The sequence below is a fragment of the Tenrec ecaudatus genome, chromosome 11, assembly GCF_050624435.1.
Source record: "Tenrec ecaudatus isolate mTenEca1 chromosome 11, mTenEca1.hap1, whole genome shotgun sequence".
Classification (NCBI taxonomy): Eukaryota; Metazoa; Chordata; class Mammalia; order Afrosoricida; family Tenrecidae; genus Tenrec; species Tenrec ecaudatus.
The window spans coordinates 70879594-70900223 of record NC_134540.1 but is presented as its reverse complement, the minus strand read 5'-3'; the positions used below and the strand labels follow the sequence as shown (position 1 = coordinate 70900223).

The following is a 20630-nucleotide window of genomic DNA, read 5'->3' as shown; positions in this document are numbered from 1 at the left end:
CAAGGCCTGCAGTGCGAAACCACCAGAAGCTCCAACGAAGCAAGACGGGGCTTTCTACTCCCATAAAGACTTGCAATCTCGGAAACTCACAGGGGCAGTTCCACCCCGTCCTTCACATTGACTCAATGGCAGTGAACGAGTGCGGATCTCTTCTGTATTGTAAGTTTAAAGCTGTGCTAGACCAGGTGGTGGCTGTGATCAGCTCTTTTGAATAGTTGGCTTCACTCGAGATGGCAGAATAAACAGAAAGACATTACACTTTCCACCGCACAGTCATGTTTCCCTTTAAGGGGATAGCGGGTGGAAAGCAGCCATTATAATGGAGTGCAACCCCCTCAGTTCACTGTTGTCAATGCTGGCCCTGAGGGGGAACCTGAAGTGAGTCACGTGACTGGAAAGTCATTCACTGGGAACGCACTGCTCCAGAGGAGAGACAATGAACTTCCCTGCAGATTTGGAGACACCGCCTGACCTTCAACAAGGTACTTTTTCCACGTCTCAGATGCCCTTGGAAATGAACCTGTTGCTAAGTGCTTGGGGCAAACCAATCACTTTGAGTGGAAGAAAGTGGGATCAAACTTGAAAGAGGAGAACACAGCCATTATTTGCACTGCACCTGAGTGCGCTCCAGTTTCTAAGAGGCCTCCAGGGCGGGCAGGAGCCCGTGTAGCACTTCACCCGCTTCTTCCTTGGCTCTGTACCGTTCTTTGCCCGACCCCTGGTTAGTCAGCCATAGCATCAGTGAGCCGTTTGCCTCTCGAATTCAGTACCCTCCTTGGCTCCTGCTGGGCCATTTTCCTTCCTGGTCATTCCCATGTTTTATCTAGTTTCCCTTGAGTTGTAAACCCACCCCCGACTGCTGTTACTGGCCAACTCTCTCTCAAACCTTCGCTCTGACCACTTCCCCCAGATGCCTCCCTTATCTTGACTAGGTTGGGCCGAGGTTCTAGGAACTATGTGCTCCCCGCTCCCCAGCACCCAGTGCTAACTTAGTCATTCACACCCGCGTGCCCACCCAACTAATTCACGATAAAAAAATTGATTAAAAAAAATTCCGAGTGCCTGCACTGTATCTGTTCTAATGGTGGGAATGTGGAGTCCCCGCCACTGGGAGCTCAGATTCCAATGCCGGGAGAAGAGATTAAATATAGCAACCACCGTTTTCATATCTAGTATTTGAATAATTCATAAATGCTATGGAGGAAAAGTCACAGAGGGCCTTTCTTCTCCAGGGACTGGGGTCTGCTGACAACATGCCCAAAGTATGAAACTGGACACCGGTGGCTGCAACAGTGGGCTCGGGCTCAGGAGCAACGTGAGGAAGGCACAGGGCAGCGGGAAGGGTTTTGTTCTGCTGTGCACAGAGCTGTGGACAGGGATCGACTCAATCGCTCCTAACACCACCTTAACAACATGGAGCAAAGGAGGCCAAGGAGCTAGGGCGAGGCTGTTGGGGGCAAGGTGATTGGGGGTACGGACATTGGACAGGCTCAGTGAAGGACACGAACCGCACAAAGACTGGAAACCGTGTGCCGGTAGGAGAGATGGCCAGTTGGAAGGCCCCGTGTGATCATCCTCCTCACGAGGTGGTAAACTCTCCGACAAGGTATGGAGCAGGGGCGTGCCCGTGTGTGGAATCACGGAGCAAACGGATTAGGAAAACGTACTTTGCCCACCTACACACGAGCTTTTGTAGTTGTTCTGCTTTCAGTTTGCCATTTCCCTTTTGCCTACCCAAGTGCCGCCCCCTTTCAAACATATTCCCGAATTTGTCTTCTCTGCTGAGTCGCCCCCCACAGGTCTAGACCCCCGTGATCACACACGCCTTCCCTGACAGCCTGTGCGCCCCACGCTGGCAGCACAGGAGCGGACGGCGCACTCGCTGCGAGAGGCAGCCACCCCATGCCGGAACCACAGCCTGGGAAAGCATGGACAGGGAGGCAAGGGCACGATACGGAACAATGCGACTGTACGGGAAGATCTGGCTCCTCTTAGCTTTCAGCCCTCAGGGAGTGAGGAGGCGCCATGTGTACACACGTTCCCTCCCATCCAGGCAGCACCAGTTTATTTGTACTCAACTTGCGACGAAAAAGCAGAAGACTTTCAACGAGATGGATTGACACAGTGGCTGCCACAATGGGCTCGAAACGTGGCGTTTCGTTCTGCCGCCCTAAGGTCGCTGTTTAAGTCGTGGAGCCAGCACCTAACAGCAGCAGCAGTATAGCCTACGGGCTGGCCGTGCCAAACTACCCAGTGGCACTGTGGGGGCAGGCCTAGCCACCTGCTTCAGTAAGGAAAATCCCAGGACACGTGGGGTCACCATGAAGTCCCGTGGTCCGGAGTGGGGCTGGCCTCCAGGTGGTACCCATGATCTGTGCTAGACTTCTAACCTAAAGACTGGGCAGGCCTTTTCAGCGGCGCTGCCGGGAATCTGAGCTGATCATCCTCATTTCCCCCTTATGCCAAGTTTTGATTAATGACCAGGTCACCTCACATCACAGTGGACGACGACGGCATTGCAATAGGTAACTGCCAAACCACAGGGAATCGTGGCCCAGCCAAGCTGACACACAACCTTAACCATCACGGCTGGTTTACACTCACCTCTCATACCCCAGTGCTCTGCCAAATAACACTGTCATTATACAAGGGAGCTGGAGCATAGATTTTCGCTGTTGTCTTGAAAAATAGCTCTGCCACGAGTCAGTTTGGACTCATGGCAACCCTGCAGGGCAGGGTAGTATGGTCCCTGTGGGTTTCCAAGACTGTAATTCTTTATGGGAGGAGAAAGCCTCATTTTTCTGCAGGGGAGCGGCTGGCAGTTCTGAACTGCTGACCTTGAGGTTACAGCCTGACTCGTCGCCATTACACCCCTAGGGCTCCTTGTTCAGTCTGAGTACATGCAGAATGTCAGACCGTGAGGAGTACGTGCGTGTCTAAGTTCACCTACCTGCTGTTACAAGGAAGCACCCCGGGGACCTTCAGCATGGCCTTATAACAGCGTTGACTCCAAGGATAGCAACTGATGCGAAACAGCCCAATCGCACACATGCCAATATTTATACAGATTTCTTTTTTTATTACCAATCAAAAATAAATTCCATATATTGTTTAGCAAATATCCATTGTTTTGTGACAAAAGACACAAGACTCTTAACAACAAAACTCCCCGAGAGTCAAACTTATAACAATGCCAAAAAAAGAAAAATCACAAAAATATACAAATTAAAATCTTATGCAAAATAAATACGCGTTATTTGCTATGGCGGCTGAGACTTGCCTACCCATCTGGATGCCGTTTGGGAAGGTCTCCCTTCCAGGGAAAGACATGCAGGGGTGGGCCGGTTCCAGGGTATGGCTCAGCCCAGGAACCGGAGGTTGGAATAGGAAGTGAAAAATTGCACAGGGAGGAGGAAGTCATCAGACCAGTAATATTTGGAGATAATTATGACCCTCTGTGGGAACTGATTCTAGGTGGGAAGAGTGGGGGAGGAGGAGGCGGGGTCTTCTGTTGCTAGGAACCGTGTGTGTGCCAAGAGGTAGCTGTAGAAGTGAGTGTACCTGCTCCTTTTACTGCACACGCATCTACCTGGTTCGGGCCATGCATTTTGCTGCCCCGCTCCCTCTGCCCCCAGGGGACCGAGATTTCTCAGCGACACAGTTTGGCAAGCTCTTGCACGGTCGCAGAAAGCAAGCTGCTCCTAGAAGAAAAAACAACTAAGGGGTCTCCCTCCAGGGGAACAAAGGTCTAGCTGGGATCTGTCCCTTATGGCCGAAAGCCCACAAGCGTCACTACCTTCTTGCCAGGGTGTTGCGAGTAAATTCTGTGTGCGGGGAAACCCTCTAACTGGGCAGGGGCGGGTATACTTGGTGCAAAACTTGTCCCGGTCCCAAGAGTTAGGACTCCCTGGGAACCTAGGAAGCAGAGCACTTGGGGGACAGGACCCCGTTGGCCAAGGGAACTGAATAAGTTAACACTCAGGTAGAAGGCCTGCAGTCTCCCTGGCCTGGATCGTGGGCCTCGGCTCCTGTTCCACCCAATGAACGGGCCGATGTGGGCCCTGGTCCCACAGCCTTGCTACCAGCGCCAGGCCGGAGCTGTGGAGCAGCAGGCCCTGGGCCGGCCGCACGGAGCCGGCGCTGGGGAAGGATTTCCCAGGGTAGAGCTCTCAGGGCGCAGTACCAAAAGCCTCAGCAGAAGCCACGCTGGCCTCTCACAGCAGGATCACAGACATGAGGAAAACAGGACTGCCGGTTATACGACTTTCAGGGGGAAGCCACGTGAGCAAGGTCGGGCTAGCCTTGGTCACAGGCAAGGGCATGGCGACCTGCTCATGTTGGTTTTCAACAGGTCCCTTCTTCCTCAGGCCCTAGGACGGGTGGGGGCTTGTCAGTCTAGAAAGAAACGCCACGAGGGCCAGCGAAGGAGCCTCAACTTCCCTTCTGATGGTGTGAAGGGCGGGTGAGAGCAGCATCAGTCATGACCAATGCAGACGCCTACAACCAGATTCAGCCCTGGAACCGAGAGGAATGACCCAGATGGGTCCCTTCAAACTGGGATGCCCTCCCAGAGAGGGAAAACCTTTGGTCAAAGTGAGGACCGGGCCTGAGGAGCAGGGGTCAGCATTGTTTAAAGGGATGAGACCCTGCCTGACACTTTCAGTCAGCCCAGCAAGAGGGGAGAGCAGTCCAAAGGGGCGGATGCGAGGCAAACCAACGTGGGCAGGAGAGAGAAGCCTCTGCGGAGCCCAGACTCGCCGGAGCCCTCAGCAGTTCCAGGAGCGCCCTTGGGTCCAGTGATTGCCATGAGCTGACGTGCCCCTCTTCTGTCGCTGGCTTACTGTGCCCCCATCACAAGGATCCGGAATCCCTCACCCCCAGCGACGCCACACGAGCCCCAGGTATTTGTTCTTGCAGCTGGTTGGCGCTGTTTCCTGGGAAGACGCGTCTTCCTCTCAAGAAGCGGCGCTCCCCCAGCCGACCTCTGGGGTGCCATCTCTGGAGAGGGAGCAGCAGAAGCAGGATCCCCGAGTCGAGTCGGGGCACGGACCAAAGGTCGTGGCTGGGAGCAGGTTATGGCTACTGCTTCCTAGGGTGAGTTTTGGGGGAAGGAAAAAAAAAGTCCCTTACCTGTTTCCTCATTCCCTTCCCAAAATGATGGTATTTTAAAAGAGGAGCAATGTTAGAAATTCTCTCAGTGAAAAAACCCCAAACCACGTCTTCTCACAGGAGCTGGCCCCCTGCTTCAAGCTGTCCGGGGCCGAGCAGCCACGCGCTTGGAGCGGGTCCCGGGGTCCTGGTGGAGGGCCTGGTTTCCAGGGGCAGGGGGCCCTCTGGGTGCTCACGCGGCCACCACGCACTGTCTTGTTCTGGCTTCCTGTCTTCATGCGGGCCCACTGGGGGGACCCCGGCAGGGCTGGCGGGGGCCCCCGGGCCCTCCTGTCAGATGGCGCTCTCGTGGGAAGTCCTGCGCAGCAGGGAACTGCACTCGTTGAGAAGGGTCGTGGTCTCATCCACCACGGGCAGCTCGGGCTTGTCCGTGCACACGGGAAACTGAGGGCAGTTGTCCATGCAGGAGGCCAGCAGCCCGTTCTGGTACTGCTGCCGGGTGATCTACAGGAGGGAAGGGAGAGGCTCACAGACAGACAGCACGGACCAGACGCCGGAACGGACGGTGGGGTCCGGGCAACTAAGGGGCAAGGCTTCCAAGAGCGCACGTCTGGGGTCTGCAGAGAGAAGTGGCCGGGTCACAAGGCCCCTGCCGGGGAGGAGGGAGCTGGCTCGTGCCAGGTGGAGGGCCTGCGAAACACTCACCTTAATGTACTGGAGGTCCGTGAGTGCCCGGACACTGAAGTCAGAGGTGTACTGGCCCAGGGCGGAGCTGCCAAACTGCATGTTGGCGGCAGCTGTGGGAGAGGTGCTGGTGACGTCTGTGCGGTCCGGGTAGCTGAGAGAGGCCGAGCGGCTGAGGGCACTGGGATAGGACGTGGTGCGCTCTGTGGGGAGAGCAGAAGATGCTGGGGCCAGTTGCCACCCAGGCGCCCACACGAGCCGGGGAGCGGTGCCTGCACCCATCCCCAGGGACAGGAGGTAGTTCTTAAGAGCAACTACGTGGAAGCTGTTCCTGCGGGAGGTCTACATTCTCCGAGCAAGGGGTTAGTGTGTCACGGAAGACCAGCCGTGCATCAAGTAGTAACATGCTTTCCCAAGGACAGCGAGCACAGACCAGGGAGAAAAGTCAAGGGCACGGAGAACTTATGGCCATAAAGCCTCTCATTCGCCAACCAGCGATCAAAGGCAATGCCGGCTGTCTCGGCTCAGGGACAGCGGACGACATGGGCAGCACTCGCCTCCATCATGTTCACGGTGGGGGGCACAGTGTGTACTCTGCCACGCGATCCAATGCCCTTTGGGGGTCAAGAGTGTGTCCTGTTCATGGTCTGCGTGGTGGGTGGGCAACACAGTCCTAGCCCTACCCTGGCGTCTGCTGGGCCCCTGGTGCCCGCTCACAGCCCCTAGCTGACCTCTTCTCATGGAAGCGGAGGGCAGGGGTGCCCCTCTCCACCCTCCCCGGGGCAGGAAGTGGCATGTGGAAGCAGTCACTTTCCCTCCGTTGGCCTGGCAGAGGGGGCGGCTGATTTTTTTTCACGGGATCCCAGGGGCCCCAGTGTTCAGCCTCCCCCAGCTTTCGCTGGGCTCTGCAGACAGGAGGCAATGGGGCTTTGCGGCTCTTCCTGCCACTAGAGGCAGCACCGGCCTTGGGGTGATCCCAGCCCTGAGCGGGTGCTGCAGAAAGGAACCTGCCTGCTGCCTCCACGGGGGCACTATGCGGGGGCACTATGCACATCACTGCATGTCACCAGCCTGTGTCGCCAAGACCCTCGGAGGAAAGCAAAGGGTGCCTGGCGAAGTAAAATGCAAACTCATGCTCGCTCGCTAGAAGCTAACGAGGAGTGGGCGCCGCTTTGCTCATTAGTTAACGGCTAGTTAGCTAGTCGAACAAATAGCCCAGCCAAAATGGCAAACCACCAGAATTTCAGGCGACCGAGCGTCCAGTGCATCTTTTAGCTCAGTGAGACTGAAGTGGGTACAACTCGCTGAGCTTTAGCAAAGCTTGGATTTCCTTTCATAAACCTATGACCACGCAATCTGGAGCAGTCTATGACTGGACATGTACAACCATCAGGGGGCGGGTCGCGTGCCAGTATCACTCATTCCCATGTAAGTGACACTCCTGGATAAGTTCTTAACACACACACACACACACACACACACACACACACACACACTAGCTATTAGTTAATATTCCACACTAGTTATTTGGAATGTTTGTAATGGATGCTTATTCATACCCCCAAAATAGAAACAGAATTTAACACCAACACAAATTAGTGACCTGACCTATTAAAAACAGAGACCCTGGACAGGCACAGAATCAGATAGGAGGCATCTGGTTTCTGAGTGTGCCATTCAAGGCTTTTAAATGGCCTTCCAGGGATGTTAGCGTGCTAACTACCGCAGGTAGGGTGCTTGGAACCCCTGTTGGGATGGGACCCTGCAATTGAAGTAAGGAGCCTGACAGGACGACTGAGGGACTGTCCCATCCTGCCAGGCTTAAAGCGAGCCACCGGAGGGGCTTGGCCACCACCAGAAAGTGCTGTGCACCTTCAATCCCACCTACACCCAGGCGGCAGTGCTGTCAGCAAGAAGCAGCGCGAAGCAATGGCGGAGAAACGGCGGCAGTAGAACCAGGAGCTGGGCAGCCACGGGCTTCTTGGCCGACACGGTGAGAGAGCAGCGAGGCTGAGGCAGGTGGTTTGCTGCAGAGTGGGGTGCCTCCAGGCACTTGGTGAGGGAGCGAGGGCACAGAGCCCTTGCAGCCAAGGGCAGCGGGTGCAATATAGGCAGAGCTTTGCAGCACTTGCCTAACAGGGCAGAGGCCTGAGGAGGTGGAGGGGAGGAGGGCTCTAGCACTAGACAGAGGCCCGCCTCTGGGCAGGCCTGAGACGTGGCTATTGTCCTGAGCCATTTATGATTAGGGGCTGTGACTTGTTAGCACCTCAGTGGGGCCCTGGTGACGTAGTGGGGGCTGTGAGAGGGGCTAACTGCAGGGTCAGCAGCTTGAAACCACCAGTCACTCTGTGGGATAAAGACGAGACTTTGCCCCCGTCAAGATTTAGCGTTGGGAACTCATCGCAGGGCAGGCCTACCCTGTCCTACAGGGTCACCGTGAGTTGGCATCAACTGGCAGTGCGTTTGCATTTCTGAGTTCCCTGATGAATCCTCCAGCCCTGGAGTCGCCAGTGCATTCCGCACAGCCCTGGATGATGGTGTGCAGCGGAGAAGGAGAGAGCACTGTGGGTGGGTCGGTGGGTGACCTCTGACTCCCGGGAATCACCCTGGGGAGTCGCTCCCGATTCTCTCCCCACTGGTGAAGCCACAGTACTATCACGGTGAGTGAGAAAGGAATGGAGGCTTTACCATGTCTTAATACCCACCCCCCCACGGGCCCTGGGGGCACAGAGCATTACGCAATGGGCTGCCAACCTGCAGGTCAATGGTTAGAATCCACCAGCAGCTCCGTGGGAGAAAGACGAGACTGGCTGCTTCAGTGCAGAGGTTCAGCCTTGGAACCCTCAGGGAGCAGCTCTGCTCTGCCCTACAGGGTCACTGTGAGTTACGATTGGTTTGATGGGCAGTGGGTTTGAAAGGCTTTGCTCATTCTGCTTTCCATTTCCTAAGTTTCTAAATAAGCCTCTGTTTACGTTCCCGATGAAAACAAAATAATGAATGGAACGTCAAAAAAAGCAGGGGCTTGGATGGGCCTAGTAATTTCACTTCCGAAAGAATATTCTGAAGACGTCATCTTACACACAGACGAAGGTTTCAGGCAGAATGAGGTTTATAAGAGGGTCAGGAAAGAAGAGCCTTCCATTGGGAATGTTCAGGAAGGGGATTAGCAAACGAAGGGATGTGTGCTCCCTGGAACGTGGCGTGGCTCGGAAGAGGAAGTGCCTAGAGGAGCACCTCTCTTAGCACCTTAGAAAGAACCCAGGACTCAGCCACATGTAGAGCACGCACACATGCGACCGCGAGGCCCGTATCACCTTTGTAGGTTTCCTTATAAAAAGCAGGAGGGACCATGGTGGTGTGGTGGTGACGAGTTGGGGGCCGATCCCCAAGGTCAGCAGTTTGAAACCGCCAGCAGGGTCTTCTCCTCCTGCAGACAAGTTACGGTCTGTGGACACTCACAGGGGCACTGCTACCCTGCCCTACAGGCTCACCCTGGGACTCAAGGGCAGTCAGCTTGGTTTGGGTTATAAAAGGCAGCGGGTCAAAACAGAAAGGTGTGCTCAGCAAGAAGCAAAACTACCCGACTGTATGAACATGTAAACAGATCCCTAGTAGCGCAATGGTTAAGCACGTACGGTAGCTACTAAGTGAAAGGTTGGCAGTTCGAAGCCACCAGCGACTCCAGGGGAGAAAAGCCGTGGCTGTCTGCCGCGGTGAAGATGACGGCTGAGAAACCGTCCGGGCAGCTCTCTACGGGCTTGCTCCGAGTTGGAACAGGAACAGGGAGGGATGGGAGACGCCTGGGAAATTTGACCTTTTCCTAAATTCTTCTGAATGGATTTTCTTAATTCCATTATAATAGAGAAAATACAAAAATAATCAATTAGCCCTACCCCAATGATAGTAAATGTAATTGTCCAATTAATATAAAATGCTCCGACTAAGCATTCTATAGCAGTCCTCATGACAATGCCTACGGCTCCCATCTCAGGGAGGAAGCCAGGCCTCTCAGAGAGGGCAGTGAGCGGGCCAGCACCGCGGGGCTGGGGTCCATAGGGCAGGCTGACTCTATGGCTGCTGCGTTGGCGGCCTCCCCTGAGCAAGAGCCTAGCGCAGCAAGTCTGGGAAGAGAGGCACAAGGAGTTTCTGAGGACACTGAGGAGATGGTGAGTCACCTGCGTGGTGTCCCCTTTCCTCCCCAACACAGAGGGAACCAGGCTGGTGAGGGACCGAGAGACCTCTCAGAGCCTGGAGAGAGGAGGCCTGCGCGGCCTGGCCAGAAGTGGCCCTCCGTCTGTCTGGCTTTGAGTGAGTGTCCCTGCGAAAACGGCGCCTCTTCTCACAGACCTTTGGGGAGGCCCTTCCAGAGCGAAGCAGAGGCCACCCCAGGAGCTGGGCGTGAGGGCAAAGCAGAGCCAGCGTTACGTTGGGTCAGTCCACCAGTCTGAGCAGGTGGGGTGCCTCCTGGTGCTGTGGGCGGGTTAGTGCAGCTGCAGCATGTGGGGCAGGAGACAGGTACCAGAGAGACCTTTTCCAGCCGTGCCACATTACCTGAGAGCCAGAAGAGCAGGGAGTTCCGCTTGCCAGGCGGACACCCAGCCGGGGTGGAAGCCACTGGATCAAAAGAGGAAAACATCAATGATGGCAGGAAGCCACCAACTGGCACGAGAACGAAGGCAGACCCGATGGGGCCAGGCTGAGCTGGCATAGAAAGGGGACGGCAGGGCTCTGCTGGGAGGGTGGGCAGGCCGAGCCCGGACAGTACCCGCTGCTCCGACAGGGAGTCTAGAGTTTCTCAGGCAGCCTCCCTGCCGTCCTCCGTCCTCTAAGTGGATACTGAGGGCTTACAAGCAGAGGGACAGAGCCCAGGCCACGGACCCAGGCCCCAGAGGCATCCTTGCAGAGAATCGCCTGGACCTGCAGGTCCTACCAGGCAGCAGTGCCCAGCTGGTCAGAGGGGCGGTGCTCTTGGCAGGGGGGCAGAGAAGCTCTCTTAAGTGCTGTCTGAGGCTGCACAGGCAGCCCACTGGCTCTAGGCCCCAGCTCAGGAGCCTGGTTCGTTCCTCCATGCTCCCAGCAGGGAACAGGGGCAGGCCTCTATGGCAGAAGCATTTGAGCCACCCAGGCCAGAAAAGCAGAGGGCACCAGGGCAGCCAGGGCAGGAGGCTCCTTCTGAGGTCTTTCTGTAGGAAGGAGCCCTGGGGCGTTGCTCAGTCAGAGCTGGACTGCTAACCACAATGTCGGCGGTTCCGACCCACCAGCTGCCCCCCAGGAGAAAGAGGAGTGAAAATTTACAGCCTTAGAAAACCCGCTTTAGGCTCGGTGGCAGTGGGTTTGGTTTTCTGTAGAGCATGGCTAACCTCTCTCGGAAGGCATCTAGTCTCCACTTTAGTCCCAAGACCCGTCATTCCATTGCAAACAGCCCTGAAACCAAAGGCAGTGGCTAACCCCCTTGGAAAACTAATTCTTTATCACCTGCCCCAGCAGAGAGGTTCTGGCTGGATGCCCTGCCTTCTGTCCACATGGACTCTTTCCTCCCCTGATGACTACTGACCTCCCTCATTACCTTCCCCCCACGGTCCCAGCCATGGGGAGCTACACTGGGACTCTGCTGGCCGCGCTGCCCCATGCCCCGTGGCAGCTAACGGCTCCTCACTTCCTATCACTTCCAGGGACTTTCTAGGCCTCCCACAGGTCCCTGCCCCCACTGTCTCCAAGGCACTCACTTGGCTAGCTCCAGGCCTCTATTCAAAATCCCCTTCACTTCTCTCTTCCCTTCCGTCCTTGGGACTCCAGCCAAAGAGACTCCAGAGTCCTGGCAGCTGCAGTCCAGCCGTGCCCTCCCCCCGGAAGCACCAGTACACACAGCCTCCTTGCCTATGAGCCACTGCAGGCTGCTGGAGGCCAGCTGAGCCCAAGGGGCGCACTCACCCGAGGGGCCCGGGGCCAGGGCCATGGTCCCGTAGTAGGAGAAAGCGCCCGTCTCAAACTTCATGTTCTCCTTGCCGGCCTCCACTTCCACCTTCCCCTGGAAGAGCACAGGGGCCAGGTCACAGCAGGGAAGGAGGGATGACGACATGGACACCGACCGGCCGGGGCCCGGCGTGGCCGGCGGGGAGGGGCGCTGACCTGCAGGATGAGGATGAAGTAGTCGGCCGGCTTATTCCGGGTGTACAGGTAGTGGCGGCTGCAGTACTTGTTGTGCTCGTCAAACTTGAGCTCCTGGATCACATCCGGGTACTTGAGCAGCCGCAGCAGGATCTTCTCCGAGATGAGAGAGGGGCTGAACAGAGGCACCTCTGCAAGGACGGGGAGAAAGAGGACACCTTCATGTAGGGCCAGGCCTTCCCTGGAGACGCATCACTCAGTGCTACCCCTCCCTGAGGAGGGGGCTTCTCGTCTGCCTGCCTGGGCCTGACCAGAGGCTTCTGCCCTCAGTGTGTACGGCCTTGGGCCAATCACCCGACCGCTCTGTGACTCAGTTTCCTCATCTGTAAAATGGGAGCAGCCTACTTGACTTATAGCCAAAGCTTCCTGGGCCTCAGCCCTCAGCCCACGAGTTCTCCCTCCAGGGCTGTTTGCCCACCAGCAGCTCAGCATCTTCCCCGGGGCGCTTACCAGTGGCCAGGAAGCGATGGGCAGCCAGAAGTAGCTGAGGGGAAATCTTCACTTTGAGCTCATTGTCAGGATCCTTGAAGGCGGAGAAATCTCGCTTGTTCTTCTCAGACACCCGCTTCCGGCTTCGGTTGTCAGCTGCGAGAGGAAGAACTGGAAGTTAGCCTGCCTAAGAACCCTTCCCTCTGAGAACCTCGGAAAAGCCTCGCACCCACCTCTCACCTCCCAGATATGCAGGGCTCTTCAACCCAGAACAGCGGGCGTCCAGCCAGGCAGGAGGCCCAGAGGTGGGCAGGAGTGGAGGCAGCCGCCTCCCTGCTAACTAGGGCCCACACAGGTCACCCCGCACTGGTGTCCAGCGAGCTCTGCTGCTGCTGTGAGGAACCGCCCAGTGGGCTCCGACTCAAAGCGGCCCCGTGTGCAGAACAGAACACCGCCCAGCCCTGCACCTTCCTCACAATCGATCCTCGGGCAGAGCCCATTGTTGGAGCCACTGTGTCCACCCGCCTTGTGGAGGGCCTCCGCCTATTTTGCTGCCCCTCTGCTTTACCAAGCAGGATGTCCTCCCTCCTCCAGGAACTGGTCTCTCCTGACGACGTGTCCCAAGTACATGAGACAAAGCCTCTCCACCCCTGCCTCTAGACAGCAAGTAAAGCAAGGCTCTATAAAATCCTGGTGAGCTGTAGTCAATTAATAGGGCCCTGCTAGCCACCATTCCTTCTGTGCTGCTCTATAGTTGTGGACGCCGAACTTGTGGCTGCAGTCCCATTCTGAAGGGCGTTTCCCACCACGCTAACGGGCAGGGTTCAGGTGGGCTTAGGACCTGACTGATCAAGGGTTCCGTGGGGACATCTTTCAGATTCCATGTTAGCAGAGAGCATAACCCAGCCACACCCTTTGCGGCCTCAGGGGCATCTTTGGCTCTACCTCAGTAGCAGGTGTGACTGAAGACCCTGGTCTTCCTGGGAGGCGGCATCTATCCTGATAGCCCCGTAAGTGCAGGTCTCACCCCGTCGCACTGCGCTTTGCAGAGGCGAGAGCTGCTGTGACTTTGGGCTCTGACCCATGCATTTGGCTCACCTCTGCCCGGCCCTCAGACTTGGGATTAGACAGCACCCACCACCACGGGAGATTTCTTCCAGGTTTTGTGAGTTTCTCAGCGATGTGAGGGGGTGTTTTCAAAGGAGGATGGGGAACAGGGCGCAGAGTGGCATCCTGGAGGAGTTGGACATCCAGGATGCCTGTCGGCTACAATGCTTTGGGGCTGTTGTTCTGACTCACAGCAACCCTGCCTCTCCCAGAGGAAACCCTGCCCAGTCCGGCTCCATCCCTAGCATTGCCCCTGTTTGAGTTACTGTCAGTCCATCTTGTCAAGGGTCTTCCTCTTTTTCGATGACTTAACCAAGCACGAGGTCCTTTTTTAAGACTAGTCTCTCTCTCTCAAAAAAGTCTCTCCCTGTCACACGTCCAAAATGTGCAAGGCAGAGTCTCTGTGTCCTTGCTTCTACGAAACATCTGGCTGTACTTCTCCCAAGACAGGTGAGTCTGTTCTTGCAGCCCACAGTACGTTGACTATTCTGTGTCAGTGCCGTAGTTCAAAAGCATCGATTCTCCAGGCTTTATGCCAACTTCCACGTGCATATGAAGCAACTGAACATACCGTGGCTTGGGTAAGGTGCACCTTAGGCCTCAAAGTGACATCCTTGCTTTTCAACAATTTAACAAAGTCTTGTGCAGCAGATGAACCCAGTGCAGTCCGATGTTTGATCGGCTGGCTGCTGCTTCCATTGAGCATTGACTGTGGATCCAAGCAAGACAAAATCCTTGACAACTTCAATTTTTTCCATTTATCATGATGTCACCTATTGACCCAGTTGTGAGCAGTATGGATTTCTTTACATTGGATTGTAATCCCTACTGCATGATGTAAATCTTTGACCTTGACCAGCAAGGGCTCAAGGCCCCCTCGCATTCAGTTGTGTCATCTGTATATCACAGGTTCTTAGCAAGCCTTCCTCTAATCCTGATACTGCACACTTCTTCATACACTGCAGCTTCTCTGGTGATTTGCTCAGCATTGCTCAGATTGAAAAGGTGAGAGAATACAGCCCTGATGTATGTCTTTCCTGATTTTAAATCATGCAATATTCCCGTGGATTTTGTTTTTTGTTTGTTTGTTTGCACAACTGCTTCTCGATCCATGTACAAGTTCTGCATGAGCACAATGAAGCACTCTAGAATTCCCATTCTTCTCAAGCCTATCTACAATTTGTTATGGTCCACACAGCCAAATGCATCTGCAGTCAATAAAACACACGTACACATCTTCCTGGTCTTCTCTGCTTTCAGCCAAGCTCCATCTGACGTCAGCAATGACACCCCTGGTTCCACATCCTCTTCTGAATCTGACCACTAGCCCTGTCGTGTACTGCTGCAACCATTGTCGGTTGGTCTCTAGCAAAATTTTACTTTCTTGTGACATCATTGATGATGTTCTACAATTTGATCGTTCTGCTGGGTCACTTTCTTTGGAATGAGTACAAAGATGGCTCTCTTCCAGACAGTTGCCAAGTACCTGTCATCAAACTTTTTAACACAGCCAGGTGAATGCTTCTAGTGCTTCATCAGCTTGTTGAAATGTTTTAATTGGTATTCCGTCAATTCCTGGAGTCTTGTTTCTGCCGAATTCTTTCAGTGCAGTTTGGACTTCTTCCTTCGGCACCATTGATTCTTGCTGATATGCTGTCTCTTGAAATGACTGGATGCTGACTAGTTCCTTTTGTTTCAGTGACTGTGTGGTTTTCCATCATCTCTTGGTGCTTCCTGCATCATTCAATATTTTTCCCATAGGATCTCTCAACAAGGCAACTCGAGGCTTGACTTTTTCCTTGAGTTCTCACAGCTTAAGGTCTGCTGAGGATGGTCTTCCCTTTTGGTTTTCTGACTCTAACTCTTTGCACGTTTCAGTAGACTTTACTTTGCCCTTTGAGATTTTCTGTCCAGCTCTCTTCCTTCTTCACTGCTTCCATTTGCTTCAGCTGCTTCATGATGAAGTTTCAGAGTCTCTTTTGATGCCCACTTTGATCTTTTCTTTCTTTCCTGTCTTTTGAAGGACACTTTGCTTTCTGCCTGTGTGATGTTCTTGGGACTGGTCTGATACTAATCTTTTTTAAAGACTATGACTGACCACATGACGGTGCTGGCAGGCACTGCCCCAGGTCCTGCACCGGGGACTCTCCAACCAGGGACCCCAGGCAGGACAGGGGCTCTGCACTCACTGTACATATCAGACTCGTCCAGGATCTCCGACTTGATGATCTCCTCGATGACGTCCTCCAGGGTGACCAGGCCCAGGACCTCGTAGAAGGGGTCGCCCTCGCCCTCGTTGTTCACCTTCTGCACGATGGCCAGGTGGGACTTCCCTGTGGGGACAAGGCAGTGCATCACACAGAGCAAAGGAGGCATGTCTGGGGGCGTGGGGACCCTTCCCCTTTCACTTACTTCAGAGTTCCTAGTGTGAACAGAAGTGGCTTGAATAAGAGCAAAGACCAAGCGTAGTAGTGTTATTTCTTTAAATGCACTTGGTTTTGGACTACTTGTCGGATGGGATGGGATGGGACGGGATGGGATGGGATGGCAAGGCCCTGCCTGGTGTCACTTAGCAGGGGTGTCTGGGAATCTTGGGGGATGGGCAGGAGCCATACTGGCAACCTGGGGTGGGCACAGAGAGTCCATGGTTGGGGACCAGTGAGTGACCTGGACAGGGGGCTGATACTGCCCACCCTGAGGCCCACGTGGTCCAGCCTCACAGTCCCTCACACAAGACTCTCTTTGGTAGATGTCCCCAGACTGATCCAGGGGCTGTGACACTGTCCCGGGCCAAGTCTCTCAGTTCTTAAAGCCATTAACAAATTGATGCAGAGCGTAATTAGGCAGGCAGGGATTACAGCTAGAGAGAAGTCACGCCTCAATATAAAGCAAGTGGAAGGTGTGAGGCAGAGAGGGGGGAGGCGGGCCTTCCCCAGAAGCTGGGGGTGGCAGGGGTGGGGGGTGGCAGAGCTTCCCAGGCCCCTCCTGTGCCCCTGGCAGGGAGGCAGCCAAGAGGGCTTGTGGGGACACAGGTTTGGAGCAGCCTAAGGGGCAATCTGAAACCACCAGCCACTCTGCTGGCGAAAGCTGTGGCAGTTGGCTCCTGTGAAGATACACTGACAGGGTGTCACTATGAGTTGGAGCGGACTCCCCGGCAACAGGCTTGGTTTCTGTTTGTCTTTGCAACCGTGGGCCCAGAAGTCCCACCACGAGGTGGGTGTCACGTAGCTACTAACGTCACACAAGCCGAAAGGGGTCAGTCAGGGCATTCTTTATAGCTGCCCCAAACCCGGTCCACCATAAACATATAGCACCAGGGCGCACGTCCTGACCACGGGACAGCCGGACGCAGAACGAAGCCAATACACTGTTGAGTGAAAGCGCAAATCGTGGGACCAAGGGCATGCGTGCACACCGAGGCGTGGCACACGCCCACACACACCAGCCTCTGCCCGGGACCATCCAAGAAGCAAGGCGGGGTAGTGGCTTCAGTCCAGGCCTGGAGGCCCTGATTGTCTTTCCTCTGGGCCTTTTTGTTCTGCCCTCCGGGTCCATTTAAATGGGCATGTTGTCCTTTGATAATTTTAAAAAGCGGAGGGGGAAATGGGGCGAGTAGAACACAAGGAATAGGCCAGAGGCTCTTGTGTGGGCGGGCACGCTGCCTCCTACTGCCTCAGGCCCTGCTTCTGGGAATCAGGGTGGCTCAGGGTGGGGATGGGGGTGGTGTGGTGTGTTTGTGTGAATGTGTATGTTCAGGTCACAGCTTCTTGCCCAGAGCAGATTTAGTGGGAAGGTGTGTGTGTGTGTGTGTGTGTGTGTGTGTGTGTATGTGTGCAGATTTAGTGGGAAGGTGTGTGTGTGTGTGTGTGTGTGTGTGTGTGTTCAGGGTTCAGGTCACAGCTTCTTGCCCAGAGCAGATCTGGTGGGAAGCTGGCGGCATCCGTAGAGGACATGGATTCTGCAGATGAGCCCCAAGCAGGAGCCTGCCTACCTGCCTGTACCCAGCACCCCGTGGCTTGAGGCGCGTCTGGGCCGCCCTCTTGTGGCAGCCTGCTTCATGACAGGTACTTTCTAAGGACCTGCAGCCTCCGAGGCTGCCCCTCACACAAAGGTGCCTGGCTGAGGGGTGAGTGGGTACAGCTATCCCGGCTGAACCAGCCCCGAGACTCTCTCTAATGGGTCTGACCAGAGTGGGCATCTTTTCTGGACGGAGCAGAACTTTTCCCTGCCCTGGTGAGGTCTCAGCCTCGGATGACCATCTGTGCTCCTGGGAACCCTTCCCTGCTCCCAGTCTTCTCCCCTCACCCCTCCTCGTCGTCCCCCCCCCCCTCCGCCCCCATCTTGTTCCTTTCCCTTCTCTGGAGCCTGCTGGTGTTGGGGGCACGGGGTCAGTATTTAGACTTGGAGCCGTTAGATGTTGATTATACATCAAAGAGCCCAAACAGGCATTTCCAGCTCAGAACTGCCCCCAGCTCTGCCTTCACATATCCAGCTGCCTCCTGATGGCTCCACTCAGATGTCCACCATGGGGATGGCCGGACACTCCCTGAGTGCGGGGAGGATGGAGCTCCCCAAGAGGGACAGGGGAGGGCAGGGCTAGGGCAGGGGGGGGTGGAATAGAGGGGGGGTGGTGTTGAGGATGATGATCTGAAATGTAAACCCCCAAAAAAAACCTAATTCACAATTTAAAAACATTCATTAAAAAAGATAGATTTTTCCAGTAACTTTTCAAGCCCCCTCATGTGTGCACGTATACACACACATCATTAATACTTGGTTAAAGTTTAACTACATGAAATTACTGATACTTAACTATTTCTGATCATAACAAACAAACAATGTCAACCACACGGTATATGGGATTCATGATTTCTTTTCTTTCTTAAAAAGAATATTTAAAAATAGAATATTTTCGTGTATGTAAATTTCAAAACGGTCCCCTCTGCGTCACTCTGTCCTTCACCCTTCCCGATCAACCTTTGTTCGGTGATAGGCAGATGGGGCCCTGCCGCTCCCAGGTCAGAGGACAGAGGGCACTCGGGCCTCTAGAGATTGAGAAGGCAGACAGCAGTCATAGCAAGTCTCTGCCCCCTCTCCCTGGGGACTGGGGATCTGGAGGTCAGGAGCCGGAGCAACCTGCCCAAGTCCTTGGACCACCAACCCCTCTCAATGCCGCCTCCTCAAAGCCCCAGTCCCCTGGCTGGTCACTTCCTCAGGGAGCCTTCCCTGGCCTGCCTGGGGCATTAGCAGGTCAGCACTCATCTCCCCACTTCACCGTTCACCAGGTTATCCTCCTGCCAGGCTGCCTGGGGCACAGCAGGGGCTCACCACGCTTTGCTGACTACGTGGACCACAGGATCAGGGACCCCCGCTTCTGACTGGGTTCTCAGACCTGCACGATGCCCATTTTAGTGAGCAATCTGTGATGTCCCTTCAAGACCCTGGAAGGAACTGTTACTAGGTGCTGGCTTTAGAGTCCACAGCCCCTAGAAGGGCCACACTCGGCTACTCTGGAGCCTCGGTTCAGATCTCAGAGTGCTCCCCTGGCCCTGGGGAGGGGTGGTGGCCAGGGTGCTTAAAGACACTTAGCCCGAGGCTCTACACGTGCAGACTGCTGAACACCCTGATTTCCTGGGACGCCCCCTTCTTTCACCCAGGCCACCAGTTAGATTAAGCTGGCTATGAACAGTGAGGCGCAGGCAGAGGGGCCTGGGGAGGGGAGCAGAGCAGAGGGCAGGAAAGCACCCCTATGCTCTCAGCCTGGGTCCTCCCCAGGACTCATCCACCGCTCCCTTCTTCCCAGCGAGGCAGCGTGGGGCCATCAGGCAGCACAAAGACCAACAGCCAAGGCTGCTGCGGTCCAAGCCACATGCATCTCCCTGCTGGGCTCCAGGACTCCTGGGTTTCTGATGCTGGAGGAGAGAAAATTCGAAGCTACCTGGTCACCCAGAGTGGCGGGCCTCAAAGGTCCCCACTGCTGGCCTGGCCCACTGTCCCTGTGGAGCTGAGGGCAGGGCTGGGGAGGCAAATGGCCACTCAGACACCACCTCAGAGCAGAGATGGAGCCTGGCTCTCTAAATGCTGGAACTCTCCCAGAGTTGGGAGGAGCACATGGATTTAGGGAGCCACAGGGTTAGGGGGCCATGGGGTTAGTGAGGAATGTCCCAGGGAAAGGGCTCCAGCAGGGTCTCCTCTAACCAGACCGCCTACCCTCTAGCCCCCAGCACCCTCAGCTCCAAAGGTGGGGTGGGGGTGGTGACACACGGATGGAACAGCTGGGCAGCATGAAGAATAGGGCCGAGTACCCACAGCATAGCCTGGCACGGGGCAGAGAGGGGGTCGTTCCATCAGCTAACCACATCACCGTCACCCAAACCCACTGCTGTTGAGTGAATTCTGACTCACAGCGACCCGCTAGGACAAAGGAGATCTGCTCTGTACTGTTCCAAAGCCTGTAGATCTATCTTTATGAAGCCGATTGCCTCAGTTTCCTCTTACGGAATGGCGGGTGTGTTCAAACCACCAACCTCCTGGTTAGCGCTCACCACCTGGCCCACTGCCTGCTAAGAACACAAAGACGGAGCACGGTGCCCTTGAGAGGCTGGGGCCACGCAGGAAGGTGGATGGAACCCACAGGAAGAACTCCAAGTGAAGTGTGCCCTTTGAACCCAGGGCCCCTGCTCTGGGAGCCCCTGAGACCCCAGAGACTGAGAGCTATGACTGAGGAGGTAGTGTGAAGCAGTGACAGGGATAGGGGGCAGCAGAGCCAGGAAGCCAGCAGGAGACAAGGCGCAGAGCTTTCCGGCTCACCGGCCAGAGAGCGGAGCATCTTCTGTCAGGAGGCTTTGCTGGTGAACTGTATTGTCTCTGACCACTTACTGTCAGGGCTAGAGTTTTACAATACTTGTTAGAGAAGGGCAGAGGTTGGCCCGCCCAAAAGGTCCACAGCGCTGAGGGCCAGTAAGAGGTCTTGTTTGGGGCATGGCTGGGAAGAGGCTATTCTGATAGTATCCTGGGTAGTTTCGACTCTGAATTGTAACCTGTTGCTTCCTTCATAAACCTCATGATGGTGATGCCCTCCGTCAATTCGGTGTAGCCACTGTGACAGACACATTATCAAACCCAGCAGAGGT

At 55.3% G+C, this 20630-nt stretch overlaps 1 protein-coding gene across 2 annotated transcripts in view; it reads right to left on the bottom strand.

Annotated features, from left to right (window-relative positions):
• Nucleotides 1–3086: 3086 nt before the first annotated feature.
• Nucleotides 3087–20630, bottom strand: part of CNNM4 (cyclin and CBS domain divalent metal cation transport mediator 4) — a 36460-nt gene continuing 18916 nt past the window's right edge. The window contains exons 2-8 of one of the 2 annotated variants that reach the window (XM_075563185.1): nt 15687–15830; nt 12412–12546; nt 11923–12092; nt 11725–11821; nt 10345–10407; nt 5815–5996; nt 3087–5613 (exon numbers count right to left, since the gene is read on the bottom strand). In XM_075563185.1, coding sequence (XP_075419300.1) covers nt 5443–5613; nt 5815–5996; nt 10345–10407; nt 11725–11821; nt 11923–12092; nt 12412–12546; nt 15687–15830 — 962 coding nt within the window. In that variant the 3' untranslated portion in view covers nt 3087–5442. The remainder of the gene's footprint in view (nt 5614–5814; nt 5997–10344; nt 10408–11724; nt 11822–11922; nt 12093–12411; nt 12547–15686; nt 15831–20630) is intronic. The other variant, XM_075563186.1, reaches the window with a different exon arrangement.